General features: G+C 41.1%; 1 protein-coding gene across 1 annotated transcript; it reads right to left on the bottom strand.

Moving 5' to 3' along the window:
* Window positions 1-7,956: 7,956 nt before the first annotated feature.
* LOC147433504 (DEAD-box ATP-dependent RNA helicase 52B-like) lies at window positions 7,957-16,072 on the bottom strand. Its single transcript, XM_086490189.1, has 7 exons — window positions 15,917-16,072; window positions 14,939-15,810; window positions 14,773-14,856; window positions 10,096-10,338; window positions 9,227-9,406; window positions 9,023-9,136; window positions 7,957-8,942 (listed from the first exon to the last, which is right to left on the bottom strand). The coding sequence occupies exons 2-7, from the start codon at window positions 15,722-15,724 to the stop codon at window positions 8,430-8,432; spliced, it is 1,920 nt and encodes a 639-aa protein (XP_086346315.1). The 5' UTR covers window positions 15,725-15,810; window positions 15,917-16,072; the 3' UTR covers window positions 7,957-8,429.
* Window positions 16,073-16,838: the final 766 nt, after the last annotated feature.

The raw sequence follows: 16,838 nt of genomic DNA, 5'->3' as shown, positions 1-16,838 counted from the left end.
TTGAGAGGTAAGCTTCTCTTTGAGCTTGTCAAAAGCATTTTGCTCTTTAGCAGTCCATGAGTACTTAACGTTCTTCTTTGTTAAGTCATGCAATGGTCGTGCTATTCGAGAGAATTTTGCTATGAAGCGTCTATAGTATGCACACATACCAATAAAGCTTCTTAGCTCATGTAGATTCCTTGGATTAGGCCATGCTTTTATTACCTCCAACTTATATGGATTCATACATATACCATCTGGAGAGATAATGTGACCTAAATATTGAATTTCTTGTAGAAAAAAATCATTTGTCTTTTGATTAATGAAAAGCTTATTCTCTCTCACAACTTGAAAGATTACCTGAAGGTGCCACTTGTACTCCTCAAGAGAATTTGAGTGCCTTGAAGACTTTTGTCCATCGTGAATTTGAATGCAGATGGAGCATTTGTCAATGATCGTATTTAGTGCTCTAAAGTCGACACACGTGATCTGTGTCATCTTTCTTTTGCACTAAAAGTAATGGTGAACAGAATAGAGAGGAGCTAGGCCTCACCAGCCCTTTTTCCACCAATTCATGCAATTGCCTCATGATCTCCTTTTGTTGAGCTTTTGAAACTCAATAAGGAGGTTTATTAGGAGGTGAGCTTCCTAGTAGAATCTCTATTGCATGGTCGCATCATCCCCTCGTTTTGGAGGTAGCTCACTAGGGATGTCATCATTGAAAGCATCTTGGAATCCATTTAGGAAACTAGACAACTCTAATTCCTCTTGATTCCCTTTATTGCTACTTGTGAAAACATTAGAATCATTTACACATTCTCTAACAAAAATCATATATTTAAAAATAGAGCTTTTCATTGACTTATCAAAAGCAAGCGTATTTACCAGGGATATGGTGTTCCCTAACTCATTAGCATCTATGTACATGCTTTTTTTCCTGTAGGTGACATAGATTCTTCTTTCAGGGAACTTCATGTTGGCAGCCATGCGGTTGAACCATGGTGCTCCTAGGATAACATCCTCATGTTGGAGAGGAGAGATTAAAAAAAGTATTCTTTGTCAACATAGCTTTGGACATGAAGCCTCAACTTCCCAATCAAGGGAGTAATGGGGGCTTGTTGTCCCATGAAAGTTGTGTCAGCAGTTGCAATATCTCCCATCTCAAAAGTTTGAATGCCCAACTTGGTGGCCAACTCCGTTGATATGAAGTTGTGAGTAGAGCCAGGGTCAAACAAGATGAAGGCATCATGCTCCCTTACTTTCCCCCAGCATAGGAGAGGAATGAGCCTTTACAATGAGTATCCTCTTTTGGAGCTTCGACCATGGAAGCTCTAGAAGTGTCATTGCAAACATTTCTTTTGGGGCAAGAACGATAACCATGTCCTTGCTCCCCACACTTAAAGCATTTATGGTCTTTACAAAAGGCCTCTAATTCTTTGGGAGAGAGCTTATTTTTTTTACCTTTGTAAGATCCTTTCTCCTTGGCCTTGTTGTTGTTGGTGTTGGTGTTGCCTTCGGAAGAGTTTTGAGCATTGCTCTTCCCTTTAGATTCATTTTGATATTTGTTTTCCATGGGCTTGAAATTTCTTCTCACCCCTTGTTGGAAATTGATCCTTGAAGCAACCTCATTGTGGTAGATGGCTCTGGTCATAGCGCTAGGCTGTTGTGAGTTGACATACTCAGCCATTTCTTCAGGTAATACCACACAAAATTGTTGCTTTTGTTTGACAAAGTCTATCCTTTGAAAGATTGTAGCTTTGAGATGTAAATCCAAAAACTTGCCTACATATTTGTGGATTGACTTGTTAAAGAGTAGCTTCAAACACCGCCATTTGGTAAGCACTTTGTCCTTTGCATCGCTTGCAAGGAATTTCTTCATGATGGAAACTCATAGAGTTTTCCATGTCTTTGGGGCCTCTCCGTTGCAATGAAGGCTAGCCCCCCATTGACGAGTAGATTCTGGAAGTGCATAGCTACATGGTGTCGCTTGGAGGACTCCGTGAAGCCCTTGTTTCCAAAGGTCTCATCAAATTGTTGGATGAAGGCCACTACTTTGTTGGTGGCACCAAAGGTGCCATCATAGGTGAGAACAGAAATACTCTTTCCTCCCCCTTTGAATTGCTTAAGCTTTTGGGACCTTCGCCATGCAAGGTAAGTTTTGCAATGTTCTCTCCTCTTGTATTCTCTAGGAGAATAACTATTGCTTTTGTCAGAAGAGGAGGAAGGTGAAGATGAAGGAGAAGAGGGTGACCTCTTTCTTGCCTTTTTCTTCCTTTGTTTTGTTTTTTCCCTTTCAAAGTGACGAAGGACTATGGGTTGACCGTTTCCTCTTGGGAGGAGTTCGCAATAGTCTAGACCGTTGTCTTCACATATACACACACTTTTGATTTTGAGCATGCTGGAGCCACATCTTTAGAGGAATTTAGGGATTCACTTATTTCTCGTTCTTTGGATTCCTTCTCTCTTATGGGAGAGAGTCTTCTTTTGGAAGTCTCATCAAGAGACCTCCTAAACTCTCTCTCCTCTTGGAGAGGAAGGGAAATCCCATAAGCGCAAAGTTGTTGGGTAACTTTGGCTTGCAAAGTAGGGTTGCCCATAGCTTAATGCAACCTAGTAACAAGATAATTGATAAACATGGGGGCATCATCATTAGCACCTTCATGTGCAAAATCAAAGTTATCAATGTTCATTCTACTCTCTTGGTTATTGTTAGCCATGCTAATTATACTTATGTGTTTACTTAGTGTATCATTTAGCAGTTCAAAACCTTAGTTGCTACTCCTCTTAGCCTTTGAAAATAAGCACTTAAGTATCTACACCCACGGCTTGAATTGGTTAATTATAGAGAGTAGTGGGGTAGGTCTAACGTAGCAGAATTGTCGAGGGATAGCTCCTTTCGGACTTCTTATGTCTCAATAATGGTAAAGCCGTAGGCAAGTCTAAAAAGACCCCATTATTAAGACCAAAGCTCCCGAGGTGTGCACCATATCCCACATAGTAGGCTCAACAAAATCGATAATAGATCCTAGTCCCACTTATTAACAAAATCAACCATTAATAGGCTACTTAAGGGCCTCTCTCTTAAGCAAGAAAAGAGAAACCAAATGCTCCGATACCAATGTGATAGAAATGGCCTATGAACTTTGAGAATAGCGGAATTGAGAGAATTAAGGTGAGCATTTTTGTGAGATCACTTTGAGAACATGGAGGGTGAACTTAACTTTGTTTTTGTTGGATAAGAATGTTTCAAACATTTCCAACTTAAACGCATACCATGTCATAGGTGAATACTTTCAGCTACCTTTGAAATACACCATTGAAAGGCTTCGCCTTTCAAATGTAATGAAGCCAAGGTCATTTCAAGTCTTGAGGCTTGGCCTTGGAAAGCAATATCTTAGCTATGGAGATCTTCTTAGAGGAGTCACTTTTTCGTTTGAGTGCGCTCTACTATTAGGTCGATTGCCTTTAGAATCATGGGCAGAGGCAAAATGGTTCCTCCTGTTTTGTGTAAGAGGAATTTTGTAAGAAGATACATAGTGCCTCCTTCTCAGTGATCCAAGAGATTCATCCCAAGCAAGAAGACTTCATTCAAGAGTCACAAAGCTACTACTCCTAGTGATTTGGAAGGCTCCTAAGAGAAATTGTTCCCTCTCCTTCAAGAAGCCTCTTGTGAATACAAAACATAATCCTCAGGATTAGCTTCAGCTTCTAGGCTATCCATAGGTTGATCTCATCTTTTGAAGCACAAAAATAAAGCTATAAGAATCTTATTATGTATGGATGACTCCTCATGATCAGAACTATTCCACACTTCTTGCAATCAACTTTACAAGTATATAATTGCATGCATTCCTTAAGCAAAAACAACGTCATAAAATTTATTTCTAACTAGTTTATGTGAATTTCATGAATACCAGGCATCGTCGATTCCTTTTGTGAGTCAAGACGAGTTCAAGTACCACCCACAATCGTGCTTCAAGTTATGTCCATCAATCAAAATAAAGAGGATAATGATATCATTGTCCGCTTCAAATCAGCAAATCCTTATAGGATTTGTTTATAGCTCAAGAGTGGTTAAGCCAGAGGCCAGAGGCAAATTGTGACTATTACGACTACAGCTCCCACAAGCTCCCATGGTGTTGTGGTATTGTTAGCAAGATAACACATCCATATCTCCCTTATCGTAGTTAATTAATAGGCTCAATCTTTAGTGGTCTGCATTTGAACCATCCTTTCTATAATTGTTGCACTAAGTGATTATGATAATTAATTGATGCAAGAAAATTGGACATTGACACAATGTAGAGGGTTGGATTTTATGAAACCGATATGCTCTTCCCCCCTAAAAGGACTTTTACGTTATGATAAGAACTACAAGTACATATAACAAGGAATGTTGATCTATCAACAATAGTTCGACACTCAAGTGTCTTGACACACTAAAGTGTCATGTTTTCCTTCCAACTTTTTTTATTTAAATTATGAAGCTCAAAACTAATTCTTGAAGTGTTACTCATTGAAGAGTTAGCTTATGAGCCAAAAGAAGAATGAGGATTTTTTTCTATGTCAAAATGGGCACTACACTAAGAGATTGATTATAGATTTGAGATTGAAATTTTACCAAAATTTTAAGTTTTTATATCAAAAAACTCATAAAAGGCTCATAGCTTCTTGAATAAGTTTGTAGATCCTTGGTAATTGATAACTATAACTGAAAATAGGAAAATCAATCTTAAAAGCCTAGTTTTCATGTCTACTAAACGTAGTAAGCAAAAGAATGCAATTTTGAAAATGTTGATAAGGGGGGAACTTTTGGGCCTCAAAGCTTGTATGAAAGAATTGATGCAATCTTAGTGTAAGGCTATGATATCAAGTGGATCTATGGATTAACACCAAGAATGGACAAATTTTTTTAGCGTCCAATCTTACATCAATCCCATAAGTCAAGTTGCTTTTTGAAATTTTGTCATGCATAATCTATCAAGAATATAAACTTGCCACCCAAAATCATGTAAATGAGATTATATATGCTCTTTCTATGTTCTAGTCAAAGAATTAGCTATGCTTTATTGAAATTGACAAAAAGTTTCAAAATTATATTCACTTTTGTAGTTTATATCTCTTAGATGAAAATTAAAAAACTTTGAGTGAGTGCAATATTGAAATACAAAAATATATTCTACTTATAGCGTATGTAAACGACTATAATTTCTTACCAATACATTACTTGGATAGCGTGCATGTCTATATAACTGAACTCTTCAAATTATATGAATAAAATGTTTTACTTCATATATAATCCCATGCATGAGACTTGTGTATTGAACCCACATACAAAATTAAAATAATTTTATTCCTAAGCCTTGACATTTTCTTCTAAGATTAGGTTTCTATCCATTACATAGAGTTTTGCGTGAACACTCTTTATGGGCCCAATTATCTATCATGATGAGCTCAAACATATAAAGAGAGATTTTTTAAAAACTCTTATGATTATAATTTGAAAGGCCCTAAAAAGGAATTTTAGAGATTCTTTTGCAAATTGACAAGGCATCTTATTCAAAACCTTGAAAAAAGGACAGTCTCATGTTTTGGTACCAAACTAGTGTTAAGATCTTCATTAATTGCCCCTCTTTGTGAAGGCTTATAACTTTAAAATTTGGATACTTGCTAGCTCTATGTTTCTCACTTTTCACCTGCAATATTGGTGTCCCTCTCAATGGCATATATGATTACATGAATGCTGAGAGAGCCTAACAATGCTTTGCACCACCCACACACACACTTCCAAAGAGATGGTGCCCAAAATCATCTAGAGACATTTGGTATCCATAGATGCCTTGCATTCAAGCCAGAACCTCTACTTTCTACCTCTTTTCCTACTTTATCACCTCACTGAACCTTTTGTGAGTGATCGTCAAGTCAATGGTAGCATATGTACTTGTATGGATCTTTAATACTTTAGCTTTAGTCTTGTCATTCCCGCTCACTTTGTAGCCCTCAGATACAATTTAGGTCAGATATGAATGTTCTCTCTCTAAGCTAGAGAGAGAAAATACTCCTCGAGCCTAGACTTTATAATTCTCTTCTTTTAAATGTGAAGTATGTTGAAGCATATGGGTTTAAATTCCCTTTTATTAAACCCGTGTGATCCAGCTTGACCTCTTTGGAGGGCATGACTGAGCATGTTCAAAAATATGCTGCAATGCATGTTACATTTATAAGGATAAACCCTTTCAATCCATAGCAATCATGATAACAAACCTGCATCTAGCTCTTCTCTTGAAAAGTGATAAGCTAAATCTGTCGAGGTCATTTCTGTTTATAATGGATATGGATATGTCCTCTGGGCTGATTTCCCTCATACCAAAAGGTGGTGATACGTTGCATCTTTGGCAGTGGATGCCTATGTCACTCATGTCTCTTGTGTATAAGATATTAGCTCAAATGATTAGCGCACTAGTGACCACTCTTGCCTTATCTCATCATTGCTTGCAAGATGGGCTTTGTGGTCCTTGCACTAGTGCCACCATTGTTAGATGTATATTAGTGCAAGGACCCATCTTTTCCACTCATCATACTTCAAAAGTGACCTTACAACACTTCTTATAATCATCCTCAAAATCATACTTGTGTTCATGCTTTGTTTCTGGACAAAGTTTGGTACTTCACAAGCAAGGTTACAGGATAATCGTTAGTCCAAAATCATGGACTGCTACAACGCACACAACATTTACCATAACGTTAAATTGCATATGGCCAAAAAACTCGAGAAGCAAGCGAAGCGTGACATGCAGATACACTCAAAGAGACCGGGTGAATGCACTGAGCAGAAAGCCTTGATGCTTGCAACTAGAATGCACCCCCTAAGAAAACCAGTTGAACACACAAAGCTAAGGCAGCGTTCAGACTGCCTGGACACCGAGCGACAGCTTGCAATTCGCCAAAAAAAACTCTACAGAATTCCAAACCCACCATGAACGGAGGCAGCCTTCAACCCCTGGAACAAAAGGATATGCCCAGCTCCTTTGCAGTGGGAAACATGGGCATGCAACGATTTCTGGCAACAGTGCAGCCAGCAGGCCCGTCTCCATTTTCACTGCTTCTGGCATTGCAATTTGACAGAGGCCGGGGCACGCACGGTCTGAACGAACCCTAAAAGCTTTAAATATGTGGCTGCCCAGTTGCATGTGTGCCACTTTCCACTTGGGTATGCCCCACTGTTTGAAAGTTGTGCATCCTATACTCGAAGCATAGAAGCCCCATCAACAATGATCTTTCCTACATAGGAATATTGCTGAGCATTCTTCAACTTCCCTAAGAGAGGAGAGGGGCCATATTGGACAACCATCACATTTGCTTGGTTTGCAAATCACGCCCTCTTTCACAACCCCTGAGAGTGAGCCTCCTGGTAAGAATGTAGTAGATATCACGAGGACAGTGTAGAGGACACATTCGTATGCCAATGCGTGGCCAACATTTATTCGTCAATTTACTTTAAGTTGTGAGCAGGTAAACTCATATTGGCAACAGCACCTATGATCTTCCACAGAATCACCTCGGCACATCAATACTTCCTCAAAACTAGCATTTCAAAAGTTGAGCCTCATGGTGTGATGACATTAACCTGAGAAAGAAGCAATGGCCTCATACAGATAGTGTGCGAAAGTACCAACAGCATGACCAAAATTCATTCCTCATTTCATTTTTTCCGATAAATCAGTGTGAAAATAAAGCTTTTGCAAGTTACCAAGATACTATTGCCACAAAATCAAACAGTCTGTACGGAAACAATTTGCCCTTTTACAACACTTGAATATGCTGAATTGTACTTTACTCAATCATCCAGAAGCAACATTGCACGACATTACCCAATCATCCAGACATTGCACGAGACGAAGAATTACAAGCAAGAACAAAAAACAAAAAATAATTGATGACCTAGTAAGCTTCAAACTTTGAGAGTGCAAGAGCAAATACTGAAAAATCAAGGTTGTATTTCTCAAGAACACTCCGACCAATTGGACAATAGATGAGAGTAGCTTTCGCTTGGATCTACTTCACGAGGAAGAACAGGCAAGAAAGTGACATCACACTTGAGATATGGCACTTTTGGAGCCAAGGGCTGTTTCTCTAACCGAAAAATGGGAAACAAGAACAGATACCATAGCATATGGTATCTGTTAAAGAATATGATACTTCTAAACAATCTGCCAAGACATACCAACATGATGAGCATTGAGATCGTGAGGATCATGATGTTTGAAGAATTGCACAATGGTCAGTTTTTTCACCAGAATTTATGATAGCAACTTACTTTCAATGCCTATGATATCAGTCCTCAAAATTGGGTAAGTGCTTACACAATGAGCATAAAGTTCTCTTACGTGGACAGCTTCACAAAGCCAGAGCTTTCCATCCAAAAATAGCCACAGTGCAAGCCAAGAAGCTCAATCCCATGCACTGCTTGAACTGGCACCATAATTACTGTACCCGCTGGACCCTCCATAATTGCCACTATACCCACCGCCACCATAACTACCGCCATAACCACCACCAGCACCACCACTGCCTCTGCTTCCCCCTTCCCTCCTGTAGTCCCGTCCTCCAAATCTTGATCCTCCTCCTGTTCGACGATTTCTTCCACCACCACCTCCAAAGTTTGCCCTCGCAGCATAATTCACCAACCACTCAGGAACAGTCTGATTGGCCTCTTGCATCAGTTCCACCAAAGGCCTTGCCAGTGACATGTTATTCTCATTGAAAAAGGCAGTGGCCAATCCCGACTTGCCAGCTCGCCCAGTCCGCCCTATGCGGTGCACATAATCATCAATGTCATTAGGAAGGTCGAAATTGATGACATGCGCCACGTGAGGAATATCGAGGCCTCTGGCAGCAACATCTGTTGCAACAAGAATTGGAGTCATACCAGTTCGAAAGGAACGCAAGGCATACTCCCGTTCCTGCATCAAGGAAAAAGTTTCTTGTAACCACTGAGAACCACATTAATACCATCTGAAGAACCTTTCTTTTGAAAACTCACCTGCTGTGTGCGGTCACCATGGATTGTGGTTGCTGGAAAATTATTACGACACAACCAATCCTCTAGAGAATCGGCACCTCGTTTGGTTTCCACAAACACCAGTGTCAAGGGTTGCTGCCTCACATAAAGACCAAAATTACGGATCTTGGCACACCATAGTACTGAAGGATGTCTAAAAATAGAGAGAAAGCTATCATAACTAACCTTTCCTTGGACTCGCTGAATACCATTTTCATTCTGAGCAGCATGAATAAGGTCCATCAACATACTTCGCTTGTCATGATCAGGCACAAACTCAACTTTCTGTACAATCAGGTCAGTACTGGACCCCACTCGTCCAACAGCCAAGAAAATATAACTTGATAGAAAATCAGCTGCAAGCCTCTGCATGTCAAAGGACACAAAATTATCTTTCTTGATCGTGAGGTTTAAGGCATATTTTTCATTCCTTGATAAAACTCAGCCTGACTAAGAAACATGTGCATAGCAGTTAACCTTATGAGAATAATGGCGCACACAATGGAAGATAAAATAAGTTCAGTAGCTGTTAATACTGGGTAGCTAACAGCTTTATGAAAAAAGCACAGGCAACAATTGAGAACACTATGCACTTTCACTATGTCTTAGTTCGCAGAAAAGCAAAGAAGCTTGTGAACATTCACATATCGAACTAGGCTAGCAAAGAGATTCAGGCTGCCTACAGCAGAGCAATACCCCAAAAATATGGGATCCTAAAAGCTGGTGACAGCTGCATGGTAATTCCATAACGACAACAAAGAGGGGACATATCATTCTTGCTCTTGTAACACTGAAAGGAGTCACCTTGCAAAAAGGACCCGTCACCCCAGCGACTTTTCAGGACCCTAGCCCCTTGATAAAGATGATGAAACATACACTCTTCAGGGCTTCTCAAAAAGTAAAATCAACATGCATCCAACAAGTTCTAAGCAGACCACACAGGTCCACTCCATTGCCATAGCTTAAAAAGGCATATGACAAAACTTCACAAACTTTCAAGACCTTCCCACATTTGGCTGCATAAATTTAAGAATCCTGAGAACACAAAATCTGACCTGTATTTCTCTTGGAAACGTCGCACTAAATAGCATCGTCTGCCTGTCTCCTGCTGGAGGCATGTCCATCTGCTCGACTATCTTGCGGATTTGAGGTTCGAAACCCATATCAAGCATCCGATCAGCTTCATCCAGGGCTAAATACCTCACTTGTGAAAGAGATACTCGAGCCCTTTCTAACAGATCAGATAAGCGACCCGGAGTTGCGACTAGGATGTCAACTCCTCTTTCCAGTTCTCGTAGCTGTTCAACCAAAATTAGCAGTGGTTACAACAGCTGGCACATGACCTTGAAAAATTTTGAATGCCAAGCATGTTCTATGAATAATCAAAGACAAAAAGACATTAAGCCAAGCGCCCTAAATGATGAAAAACATATATCATGACTTAGGTTATTAGATCAATAGACATGCATGAGAGCATGTTCGCCAATTACAATCAACGATGGGTAACAACTACCTCCAGTACTATCTAGATGCAGACAGGAGGTAAATAGCGTTTGATTGAAACACTTAAGATGCCAGCAACTACAAATTATGCCATTGGAAGGTCTCCTATGCATGATCCTCAAACTCTTGCCTAAAAACCTGTGTTGTGCACGCCTTTTTTAATTAAAAGGGGGCTTGAAACCCATCTAACATCAAAGCCCGAAGACATTACATCACAGCCAGGACCACACATGAAGGCAGACACCGAATAGGCCATAACAAAAAAAATGGGTGGAAAGAATGACTGGGTGTCGAAAAACCCCAGAAATTGCACAAACCATAAGGGAAACTACCGTTGATACAAATATATAACAGAAGGAAATACAATCTTAGGGCTCAATGAAGGTTAAGAACTGGACAGCTATGATAAAAATCTATAACAGAGGGAAATACAACCAAGGTTGCAAAATGGGGGGCTGTGAGGAGGTGCTGCAACAACAACAGGCCACCAGGGTCCAGAACACCTTCCACACAAGAGCAACCTCAAACAACTTCACCATTCCTGCTCTCTGTGACCAAAGGCCAGCTGCCAATCCAAACAGCACCACCAACCAGCCATCTTCACCAAAGCACCACATCTGCATTGAGATGTACTACGAAGTTACGAGCACCCCAGCAGAAAGAGGAGAGTCCACAATAGAAACAATATGAGGCAAAGCAGGGCAACTTGCTCCAAGCCACCTTAGAGCACCCCTCGAGAAGAGATACTATAGCAAGGAAGAGAGGGACCCCCACGCTTCCAAGGACAGCCGCAACCCAACAGCCCATCAAACAGGAGAAGACAAGAAACAAAGAAACAAACAAACGTAAACACCCACACCTAAAAGCATGCAATCAAACATACAGCAAGAGCAAGCACATTCCAACCAGACAAAGAAACAGCGCGCAGCAAACAGGCCAACACAGTCATCAAATAGGGAAAATACAGACAAAACCACCCAGTAAACAGAGAGATGCATAAAACAAACGCAAAAAGAGGTATACAAAACGAAATACTTATATCAAGGAAATTTAGAGCCCCCGCACATGCATACAATTTTTCGATTGCTGCTTCTACGGACTTATTTTTTATGTGAAGAGAAATGTGAGTGTCCTCGTATCTTAAGGAGTTCACTAATCAAGACTGCATTAAGTAGCTATGTCATCATCCAATGATACAGCCCCCAAGGCCAAGTAGAAAAATGGTCTTTTCTTGCATTGGCCTAGTCACTTGGAAGCAACTCTCAATTAACTTCCAGAATAAGGTACAAGAATGATTACACTACACTTGTATCATGTAAACATTAATCTGTATATATTTCCATATGCCTGACTCATCCACTCTTTCTCTACCCCTATTGATGGATGCGGGCAGCATTGCCACTAGGAAGGTGTTGCAGCAAAATGACCATCCAATTGCATCTCTCTAGCAAATTCAATAGTTCGAAAAGAATTACTCTGTTAATGATAAAGAACAGCTCTATATTATACATGCTCCGAATCATTGGAGGCACTTTGAAAGCACTTACTATACAGTGCAAGAATTAGTTGTGCGCATTGATCTTCAAGCATTTAAGTGACTTCGATGCATGCCAAGTGCACATTCGAATGCTAAGCAAGCATTGGAAGCACTCTCTGTAAGGTCGTGAAGTTGTACAGCTTCAATCCATACCAAATACACACTTGAATGATAAGCACACACGTTGGTCTCAGAATTTGAACAAATTAGTGCGCCTAGTCATGCTAACCGTGTAGCAAATACAATAACAAACGGAAAATCCTCTCTCTACAACATAGCTCTTCTCTCTCTATTGAGAGACTTCTAATTGGCGAAATGAAAAGTAAGAGCATTAATTCTATGTTTGAGAAATATTGGATGCAAGGTTTGTGAGATTATGATATTCATGACCATTTGCTTTCCTTTGTGTGTGTTGGGAGTCCTATCGAACACCCATTCTCCTATGATGCAGATGACAAACTCACCGATACGCATAGTGGTATTAAGGCTACATTAAAAAAGATTGCGCGATATTTTTATTGGGTCTTAAACAAGAAAGGATATGAGTAAATATGTGGCCAAACATTCTATTTGTTACAACTCCCCCCTAGCAAGGAACATGGTCTCCTAATGTCATTAAATGTTCCGAAGGACCAAAACGGCGTTGCTTATTCTGGAGGCCTTATTCTAGAGGCCCAATTAAGAACATTTCCAATTGCTTTTTCTGAAGACCCATTCAAGGGCATATTTCCATATTTCTCCCTTTCTCTTTCCATCAAATCTACTATCTATCAGATGGTAGATCTTACTCTCTTTTTCAAGTCTACTATTACATGCACATACATCTATCATTTTCTATAGCAAAGATCTCTATCTCTCATGAGCTTGCTGGGTTACATTGAAAGACCTCTCTCTGTTTTTACGCCTCTCAAAGTTACGGGAACAGGAGGGTCCAGAATGGGGAACGGTAGGGTCTGGAATGAGGCGGGAACAGGGGGGAGGAGGGGGGGCCAAAACCCAAACGGGCCCCCGGAATGGTCAACTAAAAAAAAATGCTTAAATTGCCTCCATTCAGCTTATACCCCAAATCTGCTCCAAACAACCCCAAAAATGCCCCGAAACCTGCCCTCAAACAGCCCGAACACAATTTCGCAGCATTTAGGCTGCGTTCCGCCCATTCCTTGTTACGCTGACGCCTCTCTCCCTGATTGTTCTAAGAAAACATTCACCTTAGATGCAAAAAAAGCCATCAATGAAAACTCACATCCATAACGCTACATTACAAACATGCTTTTGATGCATAATTGCTCAATCTTCATGTCATTTGCAAAGCCCTTATTTCGCAGCTTACTATTTGTGATTAATAGGACTTGTCCAAACAATTTATAGTGTAATTCCTTGCAAGTGCTGCTCTGCTCAATGACTTAAGCAGGAAACAATGCTTCAGTTAACACATCGAAAGATTTCTGCATTCAGTACTAGTCTTGTATTTACTGATGACTAAGAAACCAGGAGTAAAGTTTAAAAACTACACCCCAGGAGACATGTGAATTTGATTTTTTAATTTATTCCTACCACACAGCACAAGAGATATACCTAGATGAATCTAGGATAAGCCCAGATTCACCCTTGAAGGAAAGTGCAAGGTATAGACCCATGGTAGTCACCCACAAGACAATATAACCATCAGCTCCATCATGCATAGTATTGACTAAATACCACGACATCCCCACTAACGTCGTCAGTGCCCAATAGTGGGTGTAGAACTAGGTACTAACATATGCTCCCCAACACAACACACACACACATGAGCATACATCAACACAAAGTTCACCGTGCTGAGTTTCTGTCATGACTCCGGAGATCAAGGGCAGACTCAGCCATAATGAAGCCTAGCACTTAAAGAAGCATTAAATCGGAAAAATTAGCACAAAAATGAGGTAGTTGATAGGGCATACGCACCACAAAAGATAGAAAGAATTAGCACAATATCAACTGGTCGTAACTCGGACGAAAACTTCACAATGTGAAGTCTGCATGTCTGCAATACGACTAAAAAATATACCTAGATGAACCTAGGATAAGCCCAGATTCACCCTTGAAGGAAAGTGCAAGGTATAGACCCATGGTAGTCACCCACAAGACACAGCACAAGAGAGCTTGACTAATTGTTGTACAGGGTACATAGATTTCTTTCCTTATGATACAACTTCTTAACTCACCTTCCTTTCATTTTTGCTCAATAACTCCAATAAAGGAGGATTGCATAGCTTCGAGATAGCAACAAGAGGCAGTTTTTAGGGTAAGGTTTTCTCTAGGCCCCTAAGCACACCTTATCACTGCTACTGTCTGGTCATCTACAAAAAGGCAGTAGAGAATGCCACGTGACTGCACAGTCATCCGCTGATTCTCTCTTTATACCTGTTTTTTCCCTTAATTCCAACTTCTCTCTCTACACAAATTTTCTTGCTAAAGCACTTTTTCTTTTTCTCTTTCTTTGAAAAACATGACTTGATACCCATTCATACGCAAAATATAAATTTCAACTATCTGTGCCATGCAAAATCCAGAACATCCGCAAAGAAAGAAATTTTTGGTTTCAAAAAAAGATCTGATTTGCAGATCAGTTGTTGCTGGCACAACCTAATAACTGAAGAAGAGGACACCAAATCAAAAGGATTCTAAAATGCGATCCCTCAGAGAAAAAAAAAACCTGCTGATTGATGGGTGCACCGCCGTAGGCCACCACCACACGCAGTCCAGTCTGGTAGGCAAATTTTTTGGCTTCTTCGTGAATCTGGAACCATAATGCAACGGATCAAGCTAATCGTGACAAGGATTAGAAAAAAGCAAAAATTCTTCATTAGTTCACAACCCACCTGCATCGATAGCTCGCGGGTTGGTGAAAGAATAAGAGCAAGAGGATACACAGTTCGACTCCCTCTGGGAGGCCTGCCACTTGGAGGAGGACCATTCAAAATTCCTGCTATGATAGGGAAGCAAAACGCTGCTGTTTTTCCGGAGCCAGTCTGTGCACATGCCATCAAATCCCTTCCTGCCATCGAAATTGGAATAGCATACCTTTGAACTGGTGTGGGTTTCACATATCTGCACCTTCTAATGTTCTCATTTACAGCAGGCCCCAGATCTATTTCAGCAAAGGTATTTACTGGAGGGGGCACATTTTCCCCACTGGTTTCCACAGGTATATCGTCATAGGCCTCAAAATTGATGCCTGTGTTTTCCTGTTCAAAAAGCTTCTCATCGGGAATCTCGTCGTTTGCGAATGGATTCTCCTCCTTTCGCCCACTGCCCCAACCCGATCGTCCTGACCAGCTATTATTGCTGGAAGATGCCCAACCCCCAGGAGCAGCCCCACCACCTCCTCGAGGACCATAGCCCCTGCTATTGCCTCCTCCACCCCCTGCACCCCCACTGCTTGGCCTACCGCTAGTTGACCCCGATACCCCTGCAGAAGCAGGTTCTGGTGAAGGTTTTGGTTCCCCCTGCGCCCTTCTGAGATGGGGTGGCACGTATGAAGAGCGTGCTGGAGGAGCCCGAGATGCACCACTGTTATCAGCGCTGCTAAGGTGATTGGAGCTCTTGTCTGTGTTGTTGGCAGCTACATGATTCGCTGCCAGGTTATCAGACCACGCGGATGGCATACTTCGCAAGAGAGCCCCCTTCTGAGAATTCAGCGCAGATCTCGCAGGCAAACAAAACCTCGGTTCGGAAGTTCTATGTGTAGGACCTGCAAGCGGCAATAGGCGTATAAGGGTAGCAATCGCACAAGGTCGGCACGAGTCACGACCACAAAATGCAAAATATGATAGGGAAGGTACGACAAGGAATTTCACCTGTCGTCTGCACCCACGACAATGAAGCAGGATTGTCTCTCCGACCTTCCTTCCGTCCCTCCCTCCCTCACGCTTGCACCAGCACAGGCAAAGTAGGTTTGTGCGGCCACGCTGTGATGTCCTCTCCTATAGGTTTTAGATTTGTACCTTGATATTTTGACGAACTTGAAAACCCCAAGTCCCCTACTCACCTCAAAATAAAATTTAGGACAAAAGTGCTCCTTCCTCTTTCTTTTATAAAGTTTGCCACATTGTCATGGAGCAATGATGCCATTTATAAGGCTTGAGCGAGCATGTCCATCTTGCTATGCAATTGTATTTGCACTTTCCATCGTGACCATGCATTGGCATGAAAAGTCATAAGGGACGCAACAATCATCTTGAGGGCCATGTAATTGCATTTTAACTATCACTTATCTATATCTATACTATATATAATGGAGGGAGGGATTATGGCCCCTCTAACACATGATGCAATCTCCTCAGTCCAACGAGTGTCCCCTACAGTCCGGTGGTCGCACAAGTAGACAACACGCTCTAGTCAAAGAGAGAGATTGTTGGTACACGAAGAGAGAGAGAGGGAGACAGAGGCTGTCGAAGGCAACCCACCGTACTAGTACTTATAAATGAGCTAGATGGTCACCATCTCACATATAAAAGAGCCCATGGGACCAATCCACCCCCCCTTCCCCAATTCATTTTGACTGGGAAATTTATCTAATAGTTGTTAAAGCCTAGGGGACGAATTGGGTGACAACAAAACTACAGTTTGCATGAGCCATTTCTCTTCCATCTCAAACGTCTTTTTTCTCCTTTTAGAAACTAACTCTTCTCTCTCTCTCTCTCTCTCTCTCTCTCTCTCTCTCTCTCTCTCTCTCTCTCGGATTGGCAAGCATGTGACTTGTTACTCTCTCTTTTGCTT

Source organism: Adiantum capillus-veneris, chromosome 19 (genome assembly GCF_014529385.1).
Source record: "Adiantum capillus-veneris isolate H3 chromosome 19, ASM1452938v2, whole genome shotgun sequence".
Taxonomy (NCBI): Eukaryota; Viridiplantae; Streptophyta; class Polypodiopsida; order Polypodiales; family Pteridaceae; genus Adiantum; species Adiantum capillus-veneris.
This window is presented reverse-complemented; position numbering and strand designations above follow the sequence as displayed.